Below are 25164 nucleotides of genomic sequence, written 5' to 3'. Positions count from 1 at the left end.
AACACTGAGAAACATACCAATACTAAAAGAGATACCAACACTGAGAAACATGCCAACACTGAGAGAGATACCAACACTGAGAAACATACCAATACTAAAAGAGATACCAACACTGAGAAACATGCCAACACTGAGAGAGATATGAACACTGAAAAACATACCAACTCTGAGAAACATACCAACACTGAGAGAGATACCAACACTGAGAAACATACCAATACTAAAAGAGATACCAACACTGAGAAACTTACCAACACTGAGAAACATCAAACACTGAGAGCCATACCAACACTGAGATACATACTAACACTGAGAGAGATACCAACACTGAGAAACATACCAACACTGAGAGACATACCAACACTGAGCGATACCAACACTGAGACATACCAACACTGAGAGACATACCAACACTGAGAGAGATACCAACACTGAGAAACATACCAACACTGAGAGAAATACCAACACTGAGAGAAATACCAACACTGAGAAACATAACCAACACTGAGAGAGATACCAACACTGAGAAACATAACAACACTGAGAGCGATATGAACACTGAGAAACATACCAACACTGAGAAACATACCAACAAAGAGAGATACCAACACTAAGAGATACCAACACTGAGAAACATCAAACACTGAGAGACATACCAACACTGATAGAGATATCCACACTGATAGAGATATCAACACAGAGAGAGATACCAACACTGAGAGAGATAGCAACTCTGAGAAACATACCAACTCTGAGAGAGATACCAACACTGAGAAACATACCAACTTTGAGAAACAAACCAACTTTGAGAAACATATCACCACTGAGAGACATACCAACACTGAGAAACATACCAACACTGAGAGAGATACCAACACTGAGAAACATACCAACACTGAGAGACTTACCAACACTGAGAGAGATACCAACACTGAGATATCAACACTGAGAGAGATACCAACACTGAGAAACATACCAACACTGATAGAGATACCAACACTGAGAGACATACCAACACTGAGAGACATACCAACACTGAGAGAGATACCAACACTGAGAAACATACCAACACTGAGAGAGATACCAACATTGAGAAACATACCAACACTGAGAGAGATACCAACACTGAGAAACATACCAACACTGAGAAACATACCAACACTGAGAGAGATACCAACACTGAGTGACATACCAACACTGAGAGACATGCCAACACTGAGAGACATGCCAACACTGAGAGACATGCCAACTCGGAGAGACATACCAACTCGGAGAAACATACTAACACTGAGAGAGATACCAGCACTGGGCAAGATATTCTAGTCCTCCTTGTTATACCGCTGCGTCAGCTAGTTGCTGTGTGATGGTCATACTGTTCTCTATCTTTCACTTTTCGTCTTTCTCTCCTTCTTCACTACAATTTGGGACAAATCCTGACTTGCCTTGTACTATAGCTATCTCATTAACAGTTGTGCTCTAGATAGCCACAATAAGGTGGGTTAATATCACAGAATCACAATGGAGCAAGATGTGTATCTCTCATTGTAGACACCAGTGGGACTTCATGTCAATTATTGAAATCCTTATAAGAAAGTGAAATTAGCCCGCTGTGGGCAGAAAACCATGACAGTTTACACTTTTTGCTGTATGTCCAGACATTATGCAGTAGACAGTAGGGCTATATCGTATGCTAACTCATCCAGACAGTATACAGTAGACAATAGTGGTATATCCTATGCTAACTCATCCAGACATTATGCTGTAGACAATAGTGATATATCCTATGCTAACTCATCCAGGCTAATGCTATAGGTTATTGCAGGGTGAGCCAGACAGCAGATCAAAGAGCAGTAGAGCAGGGATGTGTCTGTCTGCCAGAGAGCAATATTACTGAACTACAACCAGGGCAACGGGTGGCCCCAGGTAAAGACAGAGGGAGAAATGAGGAGGGAGTGACAGAGAGCGAGAGAGACCACTTCTGGGAAAATTGGAAAACTCTAAACAAACAACAACATGAAGAGTTATCTATCCAAAACGGAGATGTATGGATAAACCACTTCTCCAATCTTTTTGGCTCTATAACAAAGAACAAACAGCGAGGTGCTAGAGAGTGTGCTATGGAATAGATGTGTTTTGTTAGAGCTCCGCTCAATTTTGAAATAAATTCATATTTATCTTACTCTCTCACGACCTATAACTTCAAACATTGTTTGGAAATATGACAAAAGGAAAAGGCATAAAAAAGGGGGCGCTAAAAAAGATAATTTGGATAAGACAGAAAACGAACCAATTTCAACATTGCCAACCCACGAGGAGTTAGCTGAAGATGCTAGCTCCCAAGAGTACCCCACAGAACCCACTCCAAGTGACCTACTGGCCACTATAAACTCACTAAGCAAAAAGGTGGACACAAGGTTGATGATATCTCAAAGAATATTGGGACTTTGTCTGAAACTGTGAAGGCAACCAAGGGCAGGGTGCTTGAGGTCGGGAAACAGTGCACAACGCAAAAAAAAAATACAACAAAACACTGAAAGCTCAATTGGAAATGCTCGAATCGCATTCAAGACACCGAACATCCAAATATTTGGGATCCAGGAGCACACTGAGAAAGGAAAACCAACTGAATTTGTATCAGAGCTGATACCACCAAGGCCATTCATCACACGGCTGCACTATCCAAAGACCAGGGATCTCATCCTCAAGCTGGCTAGTCAAAAGTCCCCCCTTAACTACAACGGAGCCAGGGTGTCTTTCTACCCAGATCTTACTTTGGAGGTGAGGAACCAACCGAAATAGTATGATGAGTTGTGCAAGAAATGCAGGGTGGCAAACATCCGATATGGATTCCTCTTCCCAGCCTGGTTTAAGGTGACAGTCAACACATTCGTTTGACAACCCAAAAGAGGCCAAACTGTTCCTGTCAAGTGTAACCGGTGTGAAATGGCTAGCTAGTTAGCAGGGTGTGCGCTAATAGTGTTTCAATCGGTGACGTCACTCGCTCTGAGACCTTGAAGTAGTTGTTTCCCTTGCTCTGCAAGGGCCGTGGCTTTTGTGGAGCAATAGGTAACGATGCTTTGTGGGAGGCAGTTGTTGATGTGTGCAGTGGGTCCCTGGTTTGAGCCCAGGTAGGGGTGAAGAGAGGGATGGAAGCAATGCTGTTACATTGGTGCCATGACCTGGATCACTGGTTGATGCGGAAAAGGAGGATGTCAAAGGGGGGTGAGTGTGTGAAATGGTTAGTGGGGTGCACGCTAATAGCATTTCAATTGGTGACGTCACTCGCTCTGAGACCTTGAAGTAGTTGTTTCCCTCACTCTGCAAGGGCAGTGGCTTTTGTGGAGCAATAGGTAATGATGCTTCTTTGGAAGCAGTTGCTGATGTGTGCAGAGGGTCCCTGGTTCGAGCCCAGGTAGGGGTGAGGAGAGGGACAGAAGCAACACTGTTACACAAGCAAGCTCCCTCGCTGAGGTTTCAGAACTGCTGTGTTAACCGGCTAAGTTAACCAGCTAGCCTTCCCTGTAGCTCAGTTGGTAGAGCATGGTGTTTGCAACACCAGGGTTGTGGGTTCGATTCCCACGGGGGGCCAGCACAGAAAAAAAAAATGTATGAAATTGTATGAAATGTATGCATTCACTACTGTAAGTCGCTCTGGATAAGAGCATCTGCTAAATGATGTAAATGTAAGTGGCCAAATACAGACCAGGAATGTGTTGGAATTTTCTGCCAATGTCTTTTCAATCAGAAGATCAGAAATTGATACTTATAATGATGGGTGAGATGTTATTGCTTATATAGCATTGTTTAGCCTATCATGTTTTAGTCTCACTCACCCCCTAACGTGAGAGTTAAGTGTTATTTAATCTTTGTTTATATGTGGAGCATCTATAGATGCCGAGTTAGTTTAAGCTTTATGTCTAGGCACCCTAAGGTTTGTGTGTTAGTCAAGGAGTGCTTCATTTGGGGAAATCAATGAGATGGGAGGAGGGATAGGGTCTGTGTTTTATGTTCACTTTTAGTACAGGTGGCATGACAAGCTCTCGCACGGCAGGACATTTTTCTTTTGGGCTTTGTATGACAGAAACAATTTGCTCTAAAATAAGAAATCCCAGGTAGTGACCGTGCACAGAGTAGATCTGGTGGAATAAAGATAGTCTGTTGGAACTGCAATGTCTTAGGTTATGTCGTGAAAGAGCCAAGGTTTTTTTATAATCTTAAATCACTGGCCGCTGACATAGTGCTTCTTCAAGAAACTCATATTAAACGCTCGGCTCAGACCAAGCTACGAGTCGGCTGGATCGGTCAGATATACCAGTCTAATTTTGATGCAAAAGCGAGAGGGGTAGCAATCCTGATAAGGAAAAACATTCCTTTCGTTTACTCATCCTCAATTTCAGATCCTTATGGTCGGTATATTATTGTGGCTGGTACACTGAATTCGAAACCAATAACCTTGGTCAATTTATATGGACCCAACTTCGATGATCCATTATTTTTTCAAAGGGTATTTAAGGCCATACGAAATAGCTTGGATACAAGTGTTGTTGTTGGAGGAGACTTTAACTATATGTTAGATCCTCTTTTAGATAAACAGCTATCAAGGTCACTTCAACAATCAAATGCCAGTGTCTGTCTAAATACATTGATGAAAAACCTTAACATTGTCGATATTTGGAGACTGACTCACCCAACATATAGGTATTATTGTGACAAACCACCTAAATCATTAGCAAGACAGCTAAGGCATGTACAGGCATCTAGAGATATTCATAAAATAAAAGACAAGAATGGTCAAATAGTAACAGATGCACAGGATATTAATAAATGCTTTGCACAGATTTACCCAGAGCTATATCAATCGAAATTATATGCTACTGATCCACAAACTATGGAACGCTTTCTCACTGAATGTGAACTCCTAAACTAGACAGGGGGCAGCGGCTGCACTCGATGCTAGGGGAGATTAACACAGCGATAGCCCAATTTTCAAACAGCAAGGCCCCTGGGCCCGATGGATATGTAATAGAATGCTATAAGAAGTACTGCGCCAGTCTAGCTCCACTTCTGTTGCGAATGTTTAAACATTATACCGCCTGGTATAGAGGTCCTGGATGGCAGGAAGCTTGGCCCCGGTGATGTACAAGGCCGTACGCGCTACCCTCGCTACCCGTACGCACAACCCATACTAGGCAGTGATGCAACCCATCAGGATGTTCTCGATGGTGCAGCTGTAAAATCTTTTGAGGATCTGAGCACCCATGCCAAATCTTTTCAGTCTCCTGATGGGGAATAGGCTTTGTCATGCCCTCTTCACAACTGTCTTGGTGTGCTTGGACAATGTTAGTTTGTTGGTGATGTGGACGCCAAGGAACTTGAAGCTCTCAACCTGCTCCACTACAGCCCCGTCGATGAGAATGGGTGCGTGCTCAGGCCTCCTTTTCCTGTAGTTCACAATCATCTCCTTTGTCTCCATCACATTGAGGGAGAGGTTGTTGTCCTTGCACCACACGGTCAGGTCTCTGACCTCCTCCCTATAGGCCATCTCATCATTGTTGGTGATCAGGCCTACCACTGTTGTGTCAACAGCAAACTTAATGATGTTGTTGGAGTTGTACCTGGCTGTGCAGTCATGAGTGAACAGGGAGTACAGGAGGGGACTGAGCACGCACCCCTGAGTGGCACCCGTGTTGACGTCGATTCTGGAGCATTTCGGGTTTGGAAAGTAATGAAATAATTCTTATCCAATTAATAATGCACACCCAATAGCATCCGTGGTAACCAATCAGGAGATGTCGCAGTCATTCCACCTGTTCAAAGGCTGTCGACAGGGGTGCCCTATTTTGCCTTCTCTCTTCGCTATAGCCATGGAACCCCTCGCTACTCTAATTCGTGTACGTGCAGATATAGCTCCCGTTATTATAAAAGACACGCAGCACAAAATCTCCCTCTTTGCAGACAATGTTCTTTTGTTTTTATCCAAGCCTAAAACTTCTACTCCCCATTACTTAACTTGATGAATACATTTGGATCCTTGTCTGGCTACAAGATAAACTGGCAAAAAAGCAAATTGATGCCGATATCACGGCCCGTGGATATGCAATTTCTGTAATCTACCCCATTTAGAACAGTGATGGACAAGTTCACAAGCCTTGGCATTGTAGTAACAAGAACATTTGATCAGCTATTGAAAATGAATTGGGACATGAAAATTGATCAGCTTAAACAAAATATAGATTTTTGGAATATTCTGCCTATTTCCTTGGTTGGTCGTATGACAGTCCAATTTGCTTGATTCATGCTTTCCACCCTGCATTGGATGGTATGATGTTTTCACAGTGGAGGAAGAAGGGGCTCACAACAATCATTAACTTATACATTGGTCATTTAGCTTCATTTCAACAGTTACAGGGTAAGTTTGACATGCCAGCATGTTAATTGGATACCTCCAATTCAGGAATTTCTTAATTAAGGACACATATCCCACAGTATGGCATTAAGCCAAAGAATCCGACATTATATAACCTCATCATTGTCAAGCCCCATTCAAAAGGGTCAGTCTCTGGACTAGGATGTACTACAGGCCCCCATAGAGTTATCTACAGACACTATTAAAATGGCTTGAGAGCAGGAACTTAGTTCAGAAATCTCAGATGAGGACTGGTTAGAAGCTCTTGGGAATATAAACCACCATTCAGTGAATGCCAGACACAACCTTGTTCAGTTTAAGGTGATACACAGGTTACATTACTCAAAGGTTAAACTGAATAAAATATTCCCAGACACCTGACCACTGTGTGAGAGGTGCAAACATGATGAAGGGACTTTAACCCACTTATTTTGACATGTCCTAAGTTACATGCTTACTGGGCTCTCATTTTTGATTACTTATCTAAAGCCTTTGATAGAGTTATAGCCCCAGACCCATTGATCGCTCTGTTTGGTACAGTTGATGGGAATAACCAGGAAGGGAAGGCTGTCTCTCTTTGTACTCTATTAGCCAAAAGGCTCATATTGCAACTTTTGAAATGTGGCTACGTCCCGTTAGTACATATGGAAAAGATTTGATACAATACCGCCAATAGAAGTCCAATGTTTTACAAAAAATATTCCTCTTCATAACTGGGTTGATAATCTGCTGCTACTCTGTGCTGTACTCCACTCAATATTTATTTTTGGTTTATCTACACTGCTTGTAATGACTATATGATATCTTCTTATAATATGTACCACCGAATAGGAATTTTATTTGTATATGTACGAGTTAAGTTTTGTCCATTAAACTTGCCATCCCATTCAACACTAAAATGAATGTAAATGTTTGTATCTCGGTCTTCTTTTTCTATTGGAAAATAAACTTATTATAAAAAAACAAAAAGAACAAAGAACATATACATGATCAAATACAAATAATATAATCAACTATTGAAGGCTTACCTACCTGATTGAAGAAGGTAGTTTATGTTCAGTGTTTGTACTGTTAGTTCACCTAAACTGGGATATGCTTAACAACCCGGCCGTCCTACAATCTAAACTAGATGCCCTCAATCTCATCCAAATTATCATGGCTCCTACCAGGTACAACCCCAAATCCGTAAACACGGGCACCCTCATAGATATCATCCTGACCAACCTGCCCTCTAAATACACATCTGCTGTCTTCAACCAGGATCTCAGCGATCACTGCCTCATTGCCTGGGTCCGTAATGGGTCCGCGGTCAAACAACCACCCCTCATCACTGTCAAACGCTCCCTAAAACACTTCAGCGAGCAGGCCTTTCTAATCGACCTGGCCCGGGTATCCTGGAAGGATATTGACCTCATTCCGTCAGTACAGGATGCCTGGTTATTCTTTTAAAAGTGCTTTCCTCACCATCTTAAATAAGCATGCCCCATTACAAAAAGTTAGAACTAGGAACAGATATAGCCCTTGGTTCACACCAGACCTAACTGCCCTTGACCAGCACAAAAACATCCTGTGGCGTTCTGCATTAGCATCGAATAGCCAACAAAGGCAAGCTTTTTCAAACAGAAATTTGCATCCTGTAGCATAAACTCCAAAAAGTTCTGGGACACTGTAAAGTCCATGGAGAATAAGAGCACCTCCTCCCAGCTGTCCACTGCACTGAGGATAGGAAACTCTGTCACCACTGATAAATCCACATTAATTGAGAATTTCAACAAGCTTTCCACCTGGCTACCCCTACACCGGTCAACAGCTCTGCACCCCCCCCCCCCCCCCCCCCCCACAGCAACTTGCCCAAGTCTCCCCCATTTCCCCTTCACAAAAATCCAGATAGCTGATGTTCTGAAAGAGCTGCAAAATCTGGACCCCTACAAATCAGCTGGTCTAGACAATCTGGACCCTCTCTTTCTAAAATGATCTGCCGCAATTGTTGCAACCCCTATTACGAGCCTGTTCAACCTCTGTTTTGTACCGTCTGAGATCCCCAAAGATTGGAAATCTGCCGTGGTCATCCCCCTCTTCAAAGGGGGAGACACCCTAGACCCAAACTGTTACGGAACGATATCTATCCTACTCTGCCTTTCTAAGGTCTTCGAAAGCCAAGTTAACAAACAGATCACCGACCATTTCGAATCCCACCGTACATTCTCCACTATGCAATCTGGTTTCCGAGCTGGTCATGGGTGCACCTCAGCCACGCTCAAGGTCCTAAACGACATCATAACCACCATCGATAAGAGAAAATACTGTGCAGCCGTATTCATCGACCTGGCCAAAGCTTTCGACTCTGTCAATCACCACATTCTTATCAGCAGACTCAACAGCCTTGGTTTCTCAAATGATTGCCTCACCTGGTTCACCAACTACTTCTCAGACAGAGTTCAGTGAGTCAAATCGGAGGGTCTGTTGTCCGGACCTCTGGCAGTCTATATGGGGGTACCACAGGGTTCAATTCTCGGGCTGACTCTTTCTCTGTATACATCAATGATGTCGCTCTTGCTGCTGGTGATTCTCTGATCCACCTCTACACAGACAACACCATTTTGTATACTTCTGGCCCTTCTTTGGACAGTGTGTTAACTGACATCCAGACAATTTTCAATGCCATATGATGGTCCTTCCTTGGCCTCCAACTGCTCTTAAATGCAAATAAAACTAAATGCATGCTCTTCAACCGATCGCTGCCTGCACCTGCCCGCCCGTCTAGCATCACTACACTGGACGGTTCTGACTTAGAATATGTGGACAACTACAAATACCTAGATGTCTGGTTAGACTGTAAACTCTCCTTCCAGACTCACATTAAGCATCTCCAATCCAAAATGAAATCTAGAATCGGTTTCCTATTTCGCAACAAAGCATCCTTCACTCATGCTGCCAAACATACCCTTTTAAAACGGACTATCCTACCGATCCTTGACTTCGGCGATGTAATTTACAAAATAGCCTCCATCACTCTACTCAGCAAATTGGATGAAGTCTATCACAGTGCCATCCGTTTTGTCACCAAAGCCCCATATACTACCCACCACTGCAACCTGGCGGCGCTCGTTGGCTGGCCCTCACTTCATATTCGTCACCAAACCCACTGGCTCCAGGTCATCTTTAAGTCTTTGCTAGGTAAAGCCCCGCCCTATCTCAGCTCACTGGTCCCCATAGCAGCACCCACCCGTAGCACGTGTTCCTGCAGGTTTTTTTCACTGGTCACCCCCAAAGCCAATTCCTCCTTTGGCCGCCTTCCTTGCAGTTCTCTGCTGCCAATGACTGGAACTAATTAAATGCAGCTTAAGCCCCAGCCTCTTCAACATATATCAATGAATTGGCGAGGGCTCTAGAATTGTCTGCAGCACCCGGCCTCACCCTTCTAGAATCTGAAGTCAAATGTCTACTGTTTGCCGATGATCTGGTGTTTCTGTCCCCAACCAAGGAGAGCAGCACCTAGATATTCTGCACAGATTCTATCAGACCTGGGCCCTGACAGTAAATCTCAGTAAGACAAAAGGTCAAAACCATGCAAAAGGTCAAAACCAGTTCAGAGTCCAATAGGTACCGAAGGGCAGGCAGATTCAAGGTCAGGGCAGGCAGGATGATCAGGCAGGCAGGAAAGTAGTCCAGAGTCAGGCAGTGGTCAAAACCGGGTAGACTAGCAAAAGAGAAAAGGAGTACGGGGAAAACACGCTGGTTGACTTGACTAAACATACAAGACGAACTGGCACAGAGAGACAGGAAACACAGGGATATATACACTGGGGAATATAAGCGACACCTGGAGGGGGTGGAGACAATCACAGGGAGAGGTGAAAAGATCAGGGTTTGACACCAATTAGTATCTGGCTAAAAATACTTGAATCAGCTATAGAACCTATTGCCCTTTATAGTTGTGAGGTCTGGGGTCCGCTCACCAACCAAGAATTCTCAAAATGGGACAAATACCAAATTGAGACTCTGCATGCAGAATTCTGCTAAAATATCCTCTGTGTACAACGTAAAACACCAAATAATGCATGCAGAGCAGAATTATGCCAATACCCGCTAATGATCAAAATCCAGAAAAGAGCTGTCAAATTCTACAACCACCGAAAATGAAGTGATTCCCAAACATTCAATAAGAAAGCCATCACCTACAGAGAGATGAACCTGGAGAAGAGCCCCCTAAGCAAGCTGGTCCCGGGGCTCTGTTCACTAACACAAACAGACCCCACAGAGCCCCAGGACAGCAACACAATTAGACCCAACCAAATCAAAAATATAATTACGTGACACATTGGAAGGAATTTACCAAAAAACTGACAAACCTGAAGGCTATTTGGCCCTAAACAGAGAGTACACAGTTGCAGAATACCTAACCACTGTGACTGACCCAAAATTAAGGAAATATTTTACTATGTACAGACTCAGTGAGCATAGCCTTGCTATTGAGAGAGGCCGCCGAAGGCAGACCTGGCTCTCAAGAGAAGACATGCTATGTGCACACTGCCCACAAAATGAGGTGGAAACTGAGCTGTACTTCCTAACTTCCTGCCAAATGTATGACCATATTAGAGACATATTTCCCTCAGATTACACAGACCCACAAAGAATTCCAAAACAAATCCAATTTTGATAAACTATCATATCTACTGGGTGAAATACCACAGTGTGCCATCACAGCAGCAAGATTTGTGACCTGTTGCCACAAGAAAAGGGCAACCAGTGAAGAACAAACACCATTGTAAATACTATCCTATATTTATGTTTAATTATTTTCCCTTTTGTACTTTAACCATTTGCACATCATTACAACACTGTATATGTTACACATAATATGACATTTGAAATGTCTTTATTCTTTTGGAACTTTTCTGGGTGTAATGTTTACTGTACATTTCTTAAGAGAGGGGGAATAATAAACATTCTGCAGAGTGAGACAAGGAGGAGAAAGCAAGAGACAGTGAGATGATGCAGGGATATGAAGAGAGAGAAAGGGAGGGAGACGGAGGGGGCAATAGAGGACACCTGAGAAGTGTGCATGGAAGGGCTGTCGGAGAAGGTGGGCTGTAGCCCATAGGTCTGGGTCCTGTGGAGTGAAAGCTAGAGAGTGTCAGGGTTACCCAATACAGAGCAGGACTACAACCCTAGAGAGTATCAGGGTTACTCCATACAGAGCAGGACTACAACCCTAGAAAGTATCAGGGTTACTCCATACAGAGCAGGACTACTCCCTAGAGAGTGTCAGGGTTACTCCATACAGAGCAGGACTACAACCCTAGAGAGTATCAGGGTTACTCCATACAGAGCAGGACTACAACCCTAGAGAGTATCAGGGTTACTCCATACAGAGCAGGACTACAACCCTAGAGAGTATCAGGGTTACTCCATACAGAGCAGGACTACTCCCTAGAGAGTATCAGGGTTACTCCATACAGAGCAGGACTACTCCCTAGAGAGTGTCAGGGTTACTCCATACAGAGCAGGACTACAACCCTAGAGAATATCAGGGTTACTCCATACAGAGCAGGACTACCCACTAGAGAGTATCAGGGTTACTCCATATAGAGCAGGACTACCCACTAGAGAGTATCAGGGTTACTCCATACAGAGCAGGACTACAACCCTAGAGAGTATCAGGGTTACTCCATACAGAGCAGGACTACCCACTAGAGAGTATCAGGGTTACTCCATACAGAGCAGGACTACAACCCTAGAGAGTATCAGGGTTACTCCATACAGAGCAGGACTACAACCTTAGAGAGTATCAGGGTTACTCCATACAGAGCAGGACTACCCACTAGAGAGTGTCAGGGTTACTCCATACAGAGCAGGACTACTCCCTAGAGAGTATCAGGGTTACTCCATACAGAGCAGGACTACTCCCTAGAGAGTATCAGGGCTGTGTGAGATTTGGTGCAGTGATCGTCATGTCCTAAGGGTGACAGGATTTAACAGTCCAAAGAGTTCTACAATAAGTTTCAAAGGACTATACACATTTCAAATGTCATATTATGGCTATGTACAGTGTTATAATGATGTGCAAATAATTAAACTACAAAAGGGAAAATAAATAAACATAAATATGTGTTGGATTTACAATGTTGTTTGTTCTTCACTGGTTTCCCTTTTCTTGTGGCAACAGGTCACACATCTTGCTGCTGTGATGGCAGACTGTGGTATTTCACCCAGTAGATATGGGAGTTTATCAAATTTGGATTTGTTTTCAAATTCTTTGTGTGTCTGTGTAATCTGAGGGAAATATGTGTCTCTAATATGGTCATACATTTGGCAGGAGGTTAGGAAGTGCAACTCAGTTTCCACCTCATTTTGTGGGCAGTGTGCACATAGCCTGTCTTCTCTTGAGAGCCAAGGCTGCCTACGGTGGTCTTTCTCAATAGCAAGGCTATGCTCACTCTCTCACTGTTTCTGTCTCAATCTCTTTCTCTCGCTCTCTGTCTCGCTCTCTCTCTCTCTTTCACTCTCTCTCTGTCTTTTTCCGGTGCAGATCTGTGATAAGGAGTGGCACTATTACGTCATTAACGTGGAGTTTCCTGTGGTGACACTCTACGTGGACGGAGTTACCTACGACCCTTACCTGGTGACAGACGATTGGCCGATCCACCCATCTCAGATTGACGTGCAGCTTACTTTGGGTGCCTGCTGGCAAGGTGATGATGATGATAATGATGCTGATGATAAATGATGATCGATCAAAATGCAACTAGCTCTAACAGTCTCACGTCAGAATTAGACGTTCATGTTATGCAAACATCAAATTTCGAAGTTTTTAAAGTTATGTTTAGCCATTAACTCCGAATGGTTAAGGTAAGGGTTAAGGTTTGGGATAGGCTTAAAACACAAATCTCAAAAACAACATTCTATCGCTGGATTCGAACAAGCAACCCTTATAATCAGATACTTATGCCCATCCACCATCCCCGTCCACAACACCTTAGCAAAACCCAAACCAACTTGAAGCTAACAGCTCTCACTGTTGCCCCTAGTGACCGGTTTCCACATCATCTCCTGACCTCCTCAGACATGGATGGACGTCCAATACTGACTTGTATGACGGGTGACCTGGCTGGAAAATGATGACAATGACGATCTGCAGCCAATGTCTTGCCCCTGTTGTGTGCCCCTGTTGACTGGTTCGATGTGGGGAAATGTTTTGGGGATCTGACCTGACAGTTGATCAATTAAGCCGACTGGACAAGTAGTGTCAGCTTTGCTCTATCCAGACCAAAGACACAATGGCTGTCTTACTTTGAAGTGCTGTGTGCATGAAGTGTATTTTTGAAAGTGAATGAACCTAACTGCTGGAAGCTTTTAATCCATCTTCGATGCACGATGAAGTTGAAAAGTGAAGATACAATCAAGCTGTCTTCAGCAACGCCCAGTTAAAAATGGATTAAAGGTCACTTCTCCTACAGTAGAGTCTACTGTTACTGTAGCTAAATGACTGTATGAATGTGTCTAATGATGGGTAGCCCTAAATGATGTGTAGAGATAGATCAGGCCATTTTCAACAGGGTGAGAGGAGAGGAGAGGAGAGGAGAGGAGAGGAGAGGAGAGGAGAGGAGAGGAGAGGAGAGGAGAGGAGAGGAGAGGAGAGGAGAGGAGAGGAAAGAAAAGGAGAGGAGAGGAGAGGAGAGGAGAGAGGGACATTACTTCTCCTTTCCACAGCTGCTGTTTTTTCTTTTCTTTCGTTGAATAGCAGATGGAGTTGAATGGCAGATGAAGTTGAATAGCAGATGGACTTGAATAGCAGATGGACTTGAATAGCAGATGGAATTGAATAGCAGATGGAGTTGAATGGCAGATGAAGTTGAATAGCAGATGGACTTGAATAGCAGATGGACTTGAATAGCAGATGGAGTTGAATAGCAGATGGAGTTGAATAGCAAATGGAGTTGAATAGCAGATGGAGTTGAATGGAAGATGGAGTTGAATGGCAGGTGAAGTTGAATGGCAGATGGAGTTGAATAGCAGATGGAGTTGAATGGCAGATGAAGTTGAATGGCAGATGAAGTTGAATGGCAGATGGAGTTGAATAGCAGATGGACTTGAATAGCAGATGGAGTTGAATAGCAGATGGAGTTGAATAGCAAATGGAGTTGAATAGCAGATGGAGTTGAATGGAAGATGGAGTTGAATGGCAGATGGAGTTGAATGGCAGATGGAGTTGAATGGCAGATGGAGTTGAATGGCAGATGAAGTTGAATGGCAGATGGAGTTGAATAGCAAATGGAGTTGAATAGCAGATGGAGTTGAATGGAAGATGGAGTTGAATGGCAGATGGAGTTGAATGGCAGATGGAGTTGAATGGCAGATGGAGTTGAATGGCAGATGAAGTTGAATGGCAGATGGAGTTGAATGGCAGATGGAGTTGAATGGCAGGTGGAGTTGAATGGCAGGTGGAGTTGAATGGCAGGTGGAGTTGAATGGCTGATGGAGTTGAATGGCAGATGGAGTTGAATGGCAGATGGAGTTGAATGGCAGGTGGAGTTGAATGGCAGGTGGAGTTGAATGGCAGGTGGAGTTGAATGGCAGGTGGAGTTGAATGGCAGGTGGAGTTGAATGGCAGGTGGAGTTGAATGGCAGATGGAGTTGAATGGCAGGTGGAGTTGAATGGCAGGTGGAGTTGAATGGCAGATGGAGTTGAATGGCAGATGGAGTTGAATGGCAGATGGAGTTGAACGGCAGATGGAGTTGAACGGCAGGTGGAGTTGAACGGCAGATGGAGTTGAACGGCAGATGGAGTTGAACGGCAGGTGGAGTTGAACGGCAGATGGAGTTGAACGGCAGATGGAGTTGAACGGCAGGTGGAGTTGAACGGCAGGTGGAGTTGAACGGCAGGTGGAGTTGAACGGCAGGTGGAGTTGAATGGCAGGTGGAGTTGAATGGCAGGTGGAGTTGAATGGCAGATGGAGTTGAATGGCAGGTGGAGTTGAATGGCAGGTGGAGTTGAATGGCAGATGGAGTTGAATGGCAGATGGAGTTGAATGGCAGATGGAGTTGAACGGCAGATGGAGTTGAACGGCAGGTGGAGTTGAACGGCAGATGGAGTTGAACGGCAGATGGAGTTGAACGGCAGATGGAGTTGAACGGCAGGTGGAGTTGAACGGCAGATGGAGTTGAATGGCAGATGGAGTTGTGTAGCCCTGAAGAAGGGATTAGAAGACCTTGAATAGAGGAGGAGGTCAGCAACCATTAGGCCTCTCTGAAGGGAACTAAGCCCTCAGTAACCACCCTGTTATCTTTACACAGAGCTATTAGCTCTGACCATTGCCTTTTTAAAGACACTAGCTGCTGGACACTAACCGCCTCCACTGACAAGCTCTAGTGAAAGTTCCTTCAAACTTCTAGAGGAGTCTGTCTCAGGCTTTCTGTGATAATCACAGATGAGGAATGATTATTCTCCCTGGCTGTGAAGGAATTTGCGATGTGATTTGTTCATTTTACATTAGCGTTTTATAAGTGCTCATTTGCATAACGCATAGCCTCTCTGAGCTAGTGGTGACGGGATGGGAAACTGTGTGATGGAATTGGCATTTTAGAGGGAAAGAAATTGACATGAAAAAAGGGAAGGAAAATAGAAAGAAGTTTGATAGAAAAAGTTCATTGTGTCTATAAAGTCAGTGGATTATTGTTCAGGCCAGCAGATTGACAGTTTGCACTAAGGCAGAGTTCACATGGTCTTGTAGAGAAACAGTGTTTGCTGTCCTTTCTGCCCTCTCTCTAATGGTGATGTTGTTCTTTCTAGCCCTCATTCTCTTAGAGAAAGTGTGCTTGTGCGTGCGTGTTTTTCTCTGTGTTTTATCATGCAGCCCGTGCACTGCATGCTGAAGGGAAGTGCCTGTCTACCCAGAGCATGTGAGGCCAGGCAGGTGGCAGGCTGCAGTTTAAACCCTCTCTCTCTCTCTTAACGATCTCCTGAAGGCAATTACAATTGTGCTTGGCGTGGTGCTGCCAACAGGCTCACAGTGAAACACACAAACCTCCTGGTCTGAGAAATGACCTGGGATCAGTAGCATGTCACCAGCCCATCTGCCTAGTAATGTCACAGACAGTACAGTAACAGCACATTAGTAGTGGCAGAGAGAGACTCAGGACCTGTCTGATTAAAGTGCATACTGGGAGACCTGAAGTGTTAGAAAGCCGTTAACAGTGGGATTACTGTGTGCTTTTGTCACTCATTACTGACTTTTTAGTCATTGGCTATTGAGGTTTGTGAAAGGATTTCCTTCCATTCTACATTCTAATAGTGGAACTGTATCTAGTTATTATTCATGAACTGTGTCTCCTGTGTGTAGGTGGTGAGGTGACGATGCCGCGGTTCACTCAGTACTTCCGGGGCAGTCTGTCAGGGCTGACCATCAGGCCAGGGAAGATAGAGAGCCAGAAGGTCATCTCCTGTCTACAGGCCTGTAAGGAAGGACTGGACATCAACTCACTGGAGAGCCTGGGCAAGGGCATCAAGGTAAGGCAACAGACACACACACACACACACACACACACACACACACACACACACACACACACACACACACACACACACACACACACACACACACACACACACACAGACACACACACACACACACGAACGCAGACTGTAAACACATTCAAATGCTGATAAACATTCAAACATATGTTAAAACACTTAGTCTCCCCTTCCTTTCCTCCCTACCCCCTTTCTATCCCCACGTCCTTCTCTCCTTCCTCCCCCTTAAAGCCTGAAGCTGATTCATCTCCCAGTATAGAGAGAGAGGGAGGAGATAAAGAGAAGAGAGAGAGAGAGAGAGAGAGAGAGAGAGAGAGAGAGAGAGAGAGAGAGAGAGAGAGAGAGGCCTTATTGTAGAACGCTTTGGACTGTTGTTCCATGGTTAAATCCTGTCAGCCTTTAAGGTAGAGTGATAGGACCTGTTGCCACAAGAAAAGGGCAACCAGTGAAGAACAAACACCATTGTAAATACAACCCATATTTATGTTTATTTTGTAGTTTAATTATTTGCACATAATTTTATAACACTGTACATAGCCATAATATGACATTTGAAATGTGTATATTCCTTTGAAACTTATTGTAGAACTCTATGGACTGTTAAATCCTGTCAGCCTTTTAAGGTAGTGATAGGATGAGAGGGAGAGGAGAGGAGTTGAAGGGAGGTAAAACTCTGCAGGACTAGTTCACTTTATCTTTTTCAAATGATTTCATTTTCTTTTTGTGGCGACACTTTTCCACAGGTCTCCTGGGTCCAGTACAGCTTAAGGACAGTGTTTAGGATCAGGTGGGAACCTTGACAATACAATCACAGAAGAAGGAGAGGATGAGAGAAAAGAGAGAGAGAGAGAGGGGGAGAACAGAGGGATAAAAGGAAACGGAGAGAGCCCCCCTGAAGCGTAGTGTCTTTTCTGCTGTGTGTGAATGAGGCTGTGGTATCAGCAGCATAAAGCCTCTTCAGTGAGACTGAGACTCAGTGCATCATGTCCACTGGGACCCAGAGCAACACAATAAGCTTATGATCCCTCAAACAGAGAAGAAGAATGAACACACACTCATGATGTACACTCAAACACACTCAGTCAGACACACTCAGAAACACACTTATGCTGTACACACACACTTAGACACACTCAGACACACAGTTGTCTCAGTGTGGGTTACACTGTGGTAAAGTCTGATGTGTTCTCTCGCTCTCTCTCTCTCTCTCTCTGTCTCTCTCTCTCTCTCTCTCTCTTCTCTCTCAGTTCCACTTCAACCCAGCCCAGTCGATCCTGGTGATGGAGGGAGAGGATATGGAGAACATGAACGCTGCTCTGAGGAAGGTCTCCTACATCAACTCCCGGCAGTTTCCCACACCGGGCATCAGACACCTGCACATCTCAACCTCAGTACAGTACGCAAGCAATGGCTAATTCTATCTTTACCACTGACCGTTACATAATCTCTATCTGTCACACTCCCTCTCCTCTGTCCATCATCTTCCTCAGTACAGTGTGACTGGATAAGGTCTTCTCTCTCCTCTGTCCATCATCCACCTCAGTACAGTGTGACTGGATAAGGTCTTCTCTCTCTGTCCTTCATCCACATCAGTACAGTGTGACTGGATAAGGTCTTCTCTCTCCTCTGTCCTTCATCTACCTCAGTACAGTGACTGGATAAGGTCTTCTCTCTCCTGTCCTTCATCCACATCAGTACAGTGTGACTGGATAAGGTCTTCTCTCTCCTGTCCTTCATCCACATCAGTACAGTGACTGGATAAGGTCTTCTCTCTCCTGTCCTTCATCCACATCAGTACAGTGTGACTGGATAAGGTCTTCTCTCTCCTCTGTCCTTCATCTACCTCAGTACAGTGACTGGATAAGGTCTTCTCTCTCCTGTCCTTCATCCACATCAGTACAGTGTGACTGGATGAGGTCTTCTCTCTCCTCTGTCCATCATCTTCCTCAGTACAGTGTGACTGGATAAGGTCTTCTCTCTCCTGTCCTTCATCCACATCAGTACAGTGTGACTGGATAAGATCTCCTCTGTCCTTCATCTACCTCAGTACAGTGACTGGATAAGGTCTTCTCTCTCCTGTCCTTCATCCACATCAGTACAGTGTGACTGGATAAGGTCTTCTCTCTCCTCTGTCCTTCATCTACCTCAGTACAGTGTGACTGGATAAGGTCTTCTCTATCCTCTGTCCTTCATCCACCTCAGTACAGTGACTGGATAAGGTCTTCTCTGTCCTTCATCTACCTCAGTACAGTGTGACTGGATAAGGTCTTCTCTGTCCTTCATCCACCTCAGTACAGTGTGACTGGATATGGTCTTCTCTCTCCTCTGTCCTTCATCCACCTCAGTACAGTGTGACTGGATAAGGTCTTCTCTGTCCTTCATCTACCTCAGTACAGTGTGACTGGATAAGGTCTCCTCTCTCCTCTGTCCATCATCTACCTCAGTACAGTGTGACTGGATAAGGTCTTCTCTGTCCTTCATCCACCTCAGTACAGTGTGACTGGATAAGGTCTCCTCTCTCCTCTGTCCATCATCTACCTCAGTACAGTGTGACTGGATAAGGTCTTCTCTGTCCTTCATCCACCTCAGTACAGTGTGACTGGATAAGGTCTCCTCTCTCCTCTGTCCATCATCTACCTCAGTACAGTGTGACTGGATAAGGTCTTCTCTGTCCTTCATCCACCTCAGTACAGTGTGACTGGATAAGGTCTTCTCTCTCCTCTGTCCATCATCTACCTCAGTACAGTGACTGGATAAGGTCTTCTCTCTCCTCTGTCCTTCATCCACCTCAGTACAGTGTGACTGGATAAGGTCTTCTCTGTCCTTCATCCACATCAGTACAGTGTGACTGGATATGGTCTTCTCTCTCCTCTGTCCTTCATCCACCTCAGTACAGTGTGACTGGATAAGGTCTTCTCTGTGCTTCATCTACCTCAGTACAGTGTGACTGGATAAGGTCTCCTCTCTCCTCTGTCCATCATCTACCTCAGTACAGTGTGACTGGATAAGGTCTTCTCTGTCCTTCATCCACCTCAGTACAGTGTGACTGGATAAGGTCTTCTCTCTCCTCTGTCCATCATCTACCTCAGTACAGTGTGACTGGATAAGGTCTTCTCTGTCCTTCATCCACATCAGTACAGTGTGACTGGATAAGGTCTTCTCTCTCCTCTGTCCTTCATCTACCTCAGTACAGTGACTGGATAAGGTCTTCTCTCTCCTCTGTCCTTCATCCACCTCAGTACAGTGTGACTGGATAAGGTCTTCTCTGTCCTTCATCCACATCAGTACAGTGTGACTGGATATGGTCTTCTCTCTCCTCAGTCCTTCATCCACCTCAGTACAGTGTGACTGGATAAGGTCTTCTCTGTGCTTCATCTACCTCAGTACAGTGTGACTGGATAAGGTCTTCTCTCTCCTCTGTCCTTCATCCACCTCAGTACAGTGTGACTGGATAAGGTCTTCTCTGTCCTTCATCCACATCAGTACAGTGTGACTGGATATGGTCTTCTCTCTCCTCTGTCCTTCATCCACCTCAGTACAGTGTGACTGGATAAGGTCTTCTCTGTCCTTCATCCACATCAGTACAGTGTGACTGGATATGGTCTTCTCTCTCCTCTGTCCTTCATCCACCTCAGTACAGTGTGACTGGATAAGGTCTTCTCTGTGCTTCATCTACCTCAGTACAGTGTGACTGGATAAGGTCTTCTCTCTCCTCTGTCCTTCATCCACCTCAGTACAGTGTGACTGGATAAGGTCTTCTCTGTCCTTCATCCACATCAGTACAGTGTGACTGGATAAGGTCTTCTCTCTCCTCTGTCCTTCATCCACCTCAGTACAGTGTGACTGGATAAGGTCTTCTCTGTCCTTGATCCACATCAGTACAGTGTGACTGGATAAGGTATTCTCTCTCCTCTGTCCTTCATCCACCTCAGTACAGTGTGACTGGATAAGGTCTTCTCTGTCCTTCATCCACCTCAGTACAGTGTGACTGGATAAGGTCTTCTCTCTCCTCTGTCCATCATCTACCTCAGTACAGTGACTGGATAAGGTCTTCTCTGTCCTTCATCCACCTCAGTACAGTGTGACTGGATAAGGTCTTCTCTGTCCTTCATCCACCTCAGTACAGTGTGACTGGATAAGGTCTCCTCTCTCCTCTGTCCATCATCTACCTCAGTACAGTGTGACTGGATAAGGTCTTCTCTGTCCTTCATCCACCTCAGTACAGTGTGACTGGATAAGGTCTCCTCTCTCCTCTGTCCATCATCTACCTCAGTACAGTGTGACTGGATAAGGTCTTCTCTGTCCTTCATCCACCTCAGTACAGTGTGACTGGATAAGGTCTCCTCTCTCCTCTGTCCATCATCTACCTCAGTACAGTGTGACTGGATAAGGTCTTCTCTGTCCTTCATCCACCTCAGTACAGTGTGACTGGATAAGGTCTTCTCTCTCCTCTGTCCATCATCTACCTCAGTACAGTGACTGGATAAGGTCTTCTCTCTCCTCTGTCCTTCATCCACCTCAGTACAGTGTGACTGGATAAGGTCTTCTCTGTCCTTCATCCACATCAGTACAGTGTGACTGGATATGGTCTTCTCTCTCCTCTGTCCTTCATCCACCTCAGTACAGTGTGACTGGATAAGGTCTTCTCTGTGCTTCATCTACCTCAGTACAGTGTGACTGGATAAGGTCTCCTCTCTCCTCTGTCCATCATCTACCTCAGTACAGTGTGACTGGATAAGGTCTTCTCTGTCCTTCATCCACCTCAGTACAGTGTGACTGGATAAGGTCTTCTCTCTCCTCTGTCCATCATCTACCTCAGTACAGTGTGACTGGATAAGGTCTTCTCTGTCCTTCATCCACATCAGTACAGTGTGACTGGATAAGGTCTTCTCTCTCCTCTGTCCTTCATCTACCTCAGTACAGTGACTGGATAAGGTCTTCTCTCTCCTCTGTCCTTCATCCACCTCAGTACAGTGTGACTGGATAAGGTCTTCTCTGTCCTTCATCCACATCAGTACAGTGTGACTGGATATGGTCTTCTCTCTCCTCAGTCCTTCATCCACCTCAGTACAGTGTGACTGGATAAGGTCTTCTCTGTGCTTCATCTACCTCAGTACAGTGTGACTGGATAAGGTCTTCTCTCTCCTCTGTCCTTCATCCACCTCAGTACAGTGTGACTGGATAAGGTCTTCTCTGTCCTTCATCCACATCAGTACAGTGTTACTGGATATGGTCTTCTCTCTCCTCTGTCCTTCATCCACCTCAGTACAGTGTGACTGGATAAGGTCTTCTCTGTCCTTCATCCACATCAGTACAGTGTGACTGGATATGGTCTTCTCTCTCCTCTGTCCTTCATCCACCTCAGTACAGTGTGACTGGATAAGGTCTTCTCTGTGCTTCATCTACCTCAGTACAGTGTGACTGGATAAGGTCTTCTCTCTCCTCTGTCCTTCATCCACCTCAGTACAGTGTGACTGGATAAGGTCTTCTCTGTCCTTCATCCACATCAGTACAGTGTGACTGGATAAGGTCTTCTCTCTCCTCTGTCCTTCATCCACCTCAGTACAGTGTGACTGGATAAGGTCTTCTCTGTCCTTCATCCACATCAGTACAGTGTGACTGGATATGGTCTTCTCTCTCCTCTGTCCTTCATCCACCTCAGTACAGTGTGACTGGATAAGGTCTTCTCTGTCCTTCATCCACCTCAGTACAGTGTGACTGGATAAGGTCTTCTCTCTCCTCTGTCCTTCATCCACCTCAGTACAGTGTGACTGGATAAGGTCTTCTCTGTCCTTCATCCACCTCAGTACAGTGTGACTGGATAAGGTCTTCTCTCTCCTCTGTCCATCATCTACCTCAGTACAGTGACTGGATAAGGTCTTCTCTGTCCTTCATCCACATCAGTACAGTGTGACTGGATAAGGTCTTCTCTCTCCTCTGTCCTTCATCCACCTCAGTACAGTGTGACTGGATAAGGTCTCCTCTCTCCTCTGTCCATCATCTACCTCAGTACAGTGTGACTGGATAAGGTCTTCTCTGTCCTTCATCCACCTCAGTACAGTGTGACTGGATAAGGTCTTCTCTCTCCTCTGTCCATCATCTACCTCAGTACAGTGACTGGATAAGGTCTTCTCTCTCCTCTGTCCTTCATCCACCTCAGTACAGTGTGACTGGATAAGGTCTTCTCTGTCCTTCATCCACATCAGTACAGTGTGACTGGATATGGTCTTCTCTCTCCTCTGTCCTTCATCCACCTCAGTACAGTGTGACTGGATAAGGTCTTCTCTGTGCTTCATCTACCTCAGTACAGTGTGACTGGATAAGGTCTCCTCTCTCCTCTGTCCATCATCTACCTCAGTACAGTGTGACTGGATAAGGTCTTCTCTGTCCTTCATCCACCTCAGTACAGTGTGACTGGATAAGGTCTTCTCTCTCCTCTGTCCATCATCTACCTCAGTACAGTGTGACTGGATAAGGTCTTCTCTGTCCTTCATCCACATCAGTACAGTGTGACTGGATAAGGTCTTCTCTCTCCTCTGTCCTTCATCTACCTCAGTACAGTGACTGGATAAGGTCTTCTCTCTCCTCTGTCCTTCATCCACCTCAGTACAGTGTGACTGGATAAGGTCTTCTCTGTCCTTCATCCACATCAGTACAGTGTGACTGGATATGGTCTTCTCTCTCCTCAGTCCTTCATCCACCTCAGTACAGTGTGACTGGATAAGGTCTTCTCTGTGCTTCATCTACCTCAGTACAGTGTGACTGGATAAGGTCTTCTCTCTCCTCTGTCCTTCATCCACCTCAGTACAGTGTGACTGGATAAGGTCTTCTCTGTCCTTCATCCACATCAGTACAGTGTGACTGGATATGGTCTTCTCTCTCCTCTGTCCTTCATCCACCTCAGTACAGTGTGACTGGATAAGGTCTTCTCTGTCCTTCATCCACATCAGTACAGTGTGACTGGATATGGTCTTCTCTCTCCTCTGTCCTTCATCCACCTCAGTACAGTGTGACTGGATAAGGTCTTCTCTGTGCTTCATCTACCTCAGTACAGTGTGACTGGATAAGGTCTTCTCTCTCCTCTGTCCTTCATCCACCTCAGTACAGTGTGACTGGATAAGGTCTTCTCTGTCCTTCATCCACATCAGTACAGTGTGACTGGATAAGGTCTTCTCTCTCCTCTGTCCTTCATCCACCTCAGTACAGTGTGACTGGATAAGGTCTTCTCTGTCCTTCATCCACATCAGTACAGTGTGACTGGATAAGGTATTCTCTCTCCTCTGTCCTTCATCCACCTCAGTACAGTGTGACTGGATAAGGTCTTCTCTGTCCTTCATCCACCTCAGTACAGTGTGACTGGATAAGGTCTTCTCTCTCTCCTCTGTCCATCATCTACCTCAGTACAGTGACTGGATAAGGTCTTCTCTGTCCTTCATCCACCTCAGTACAGTGTGACTGGATAAGGTCTTCTCTGTCCTTCATCCACCTCAGTACAGTGTGACTGGATAAGGTCTCCTCTCTCCTCTGTCCATCATCTACCTCAGTACAGTGTGACTGGATAAGGTCTTCTCTGTCCTTCATCCACCTCAGTACAGTGTGACTGGATAAGGTCTCCTCTCTCCTCTGTCCATCATCTACCTCAGTACAGTGTGACTGGATAAGGTCTTCTCTGTCCTTCATCCACCTCAGTACAGTGTGACTGGATAAGGTCTCCTCTCTCCTCTGTCCATCATCTACCTCAGTACAGTGTGACTGGATAAGGTCTTCTCTGTCCTTCATCCACCTCAGTACAGTGTGACTGGATAAGGTCTTCTCTCTCCTCTGTCCATCATCTACCTCAGTACAGTGACTGGATAAGGTCTTCTCTCTCCTCTGTCCTTCATCCACCTCAGTACAGTGTGACTGGATAAGGTCTTCTCTGTCCTTCATCCACATCAGTACAGTGTGACTGGATATGGTCTTCTCTCTCCTCTGTCCTTCATCCACCTCAGTACAGTGTGACTGGATAAGGTCTTCTCTGTGCTTCATCTACCTCAGTACAGTGTGACTGGATAAGGTCTCCTCTCTCCTCTGTCCATCATCTACCTCAGTACAGTGTGACTGGATAAGGTCTTCTCTGTCCTTCATCCACCTCAGTACAGTGTGACTGGATAAGGTCTTCTCTCTCCTCTGTCCATCATCTACCTCAGTACAGTGTGACTGGATAAGGTCTTCTCTGTCCTTC

The 25164-nt window shown here is 45.1% G+C and overlaps 1 protein-coding gene across 1 annotated transcript in view; it reads left to right on the top strand.

Moving 5' to 3' along the window:
• The window catches only part of LOC106591008 (calsyntenin-2), a 529723-nt gene that overhangs the window by 434105 nt on the left and 70454 nt on the right, over positions 1–25164 (top strand). The window contains exons 9-11 of the mRNA XM_082966721.1: positions 12939–13101; positions 16750–16916; positions 18188–18336. Coding sequence (XP_082822847.1) covers positions 12939–13101; positions 16750–16916; positions 18188–18336 — 479 coding nt within the window. The remainder of the gene's footprint in view (positions 1–12938; positions 13102–16749; positions 16917–18187; positions 18337–25164) is intronic.

The sequence above is a fragment of the Salmo salar genome, chromosome 20 (assembly GCF_965601325.2).
Source record: "Salmo salar chromosome 20, fSalSal1, whole genome shotgun sequence".
In the NCBI taxonomy this organism is placed as follows: Eukaryota; Metazoa; Chordata; class Actinopteri; order Salmoniformes; family Salmonidae; genus Salmo; species Salmo salar.
This window is presented reverse-complemented; position numbering and strand designations above follow the sequence as displayed.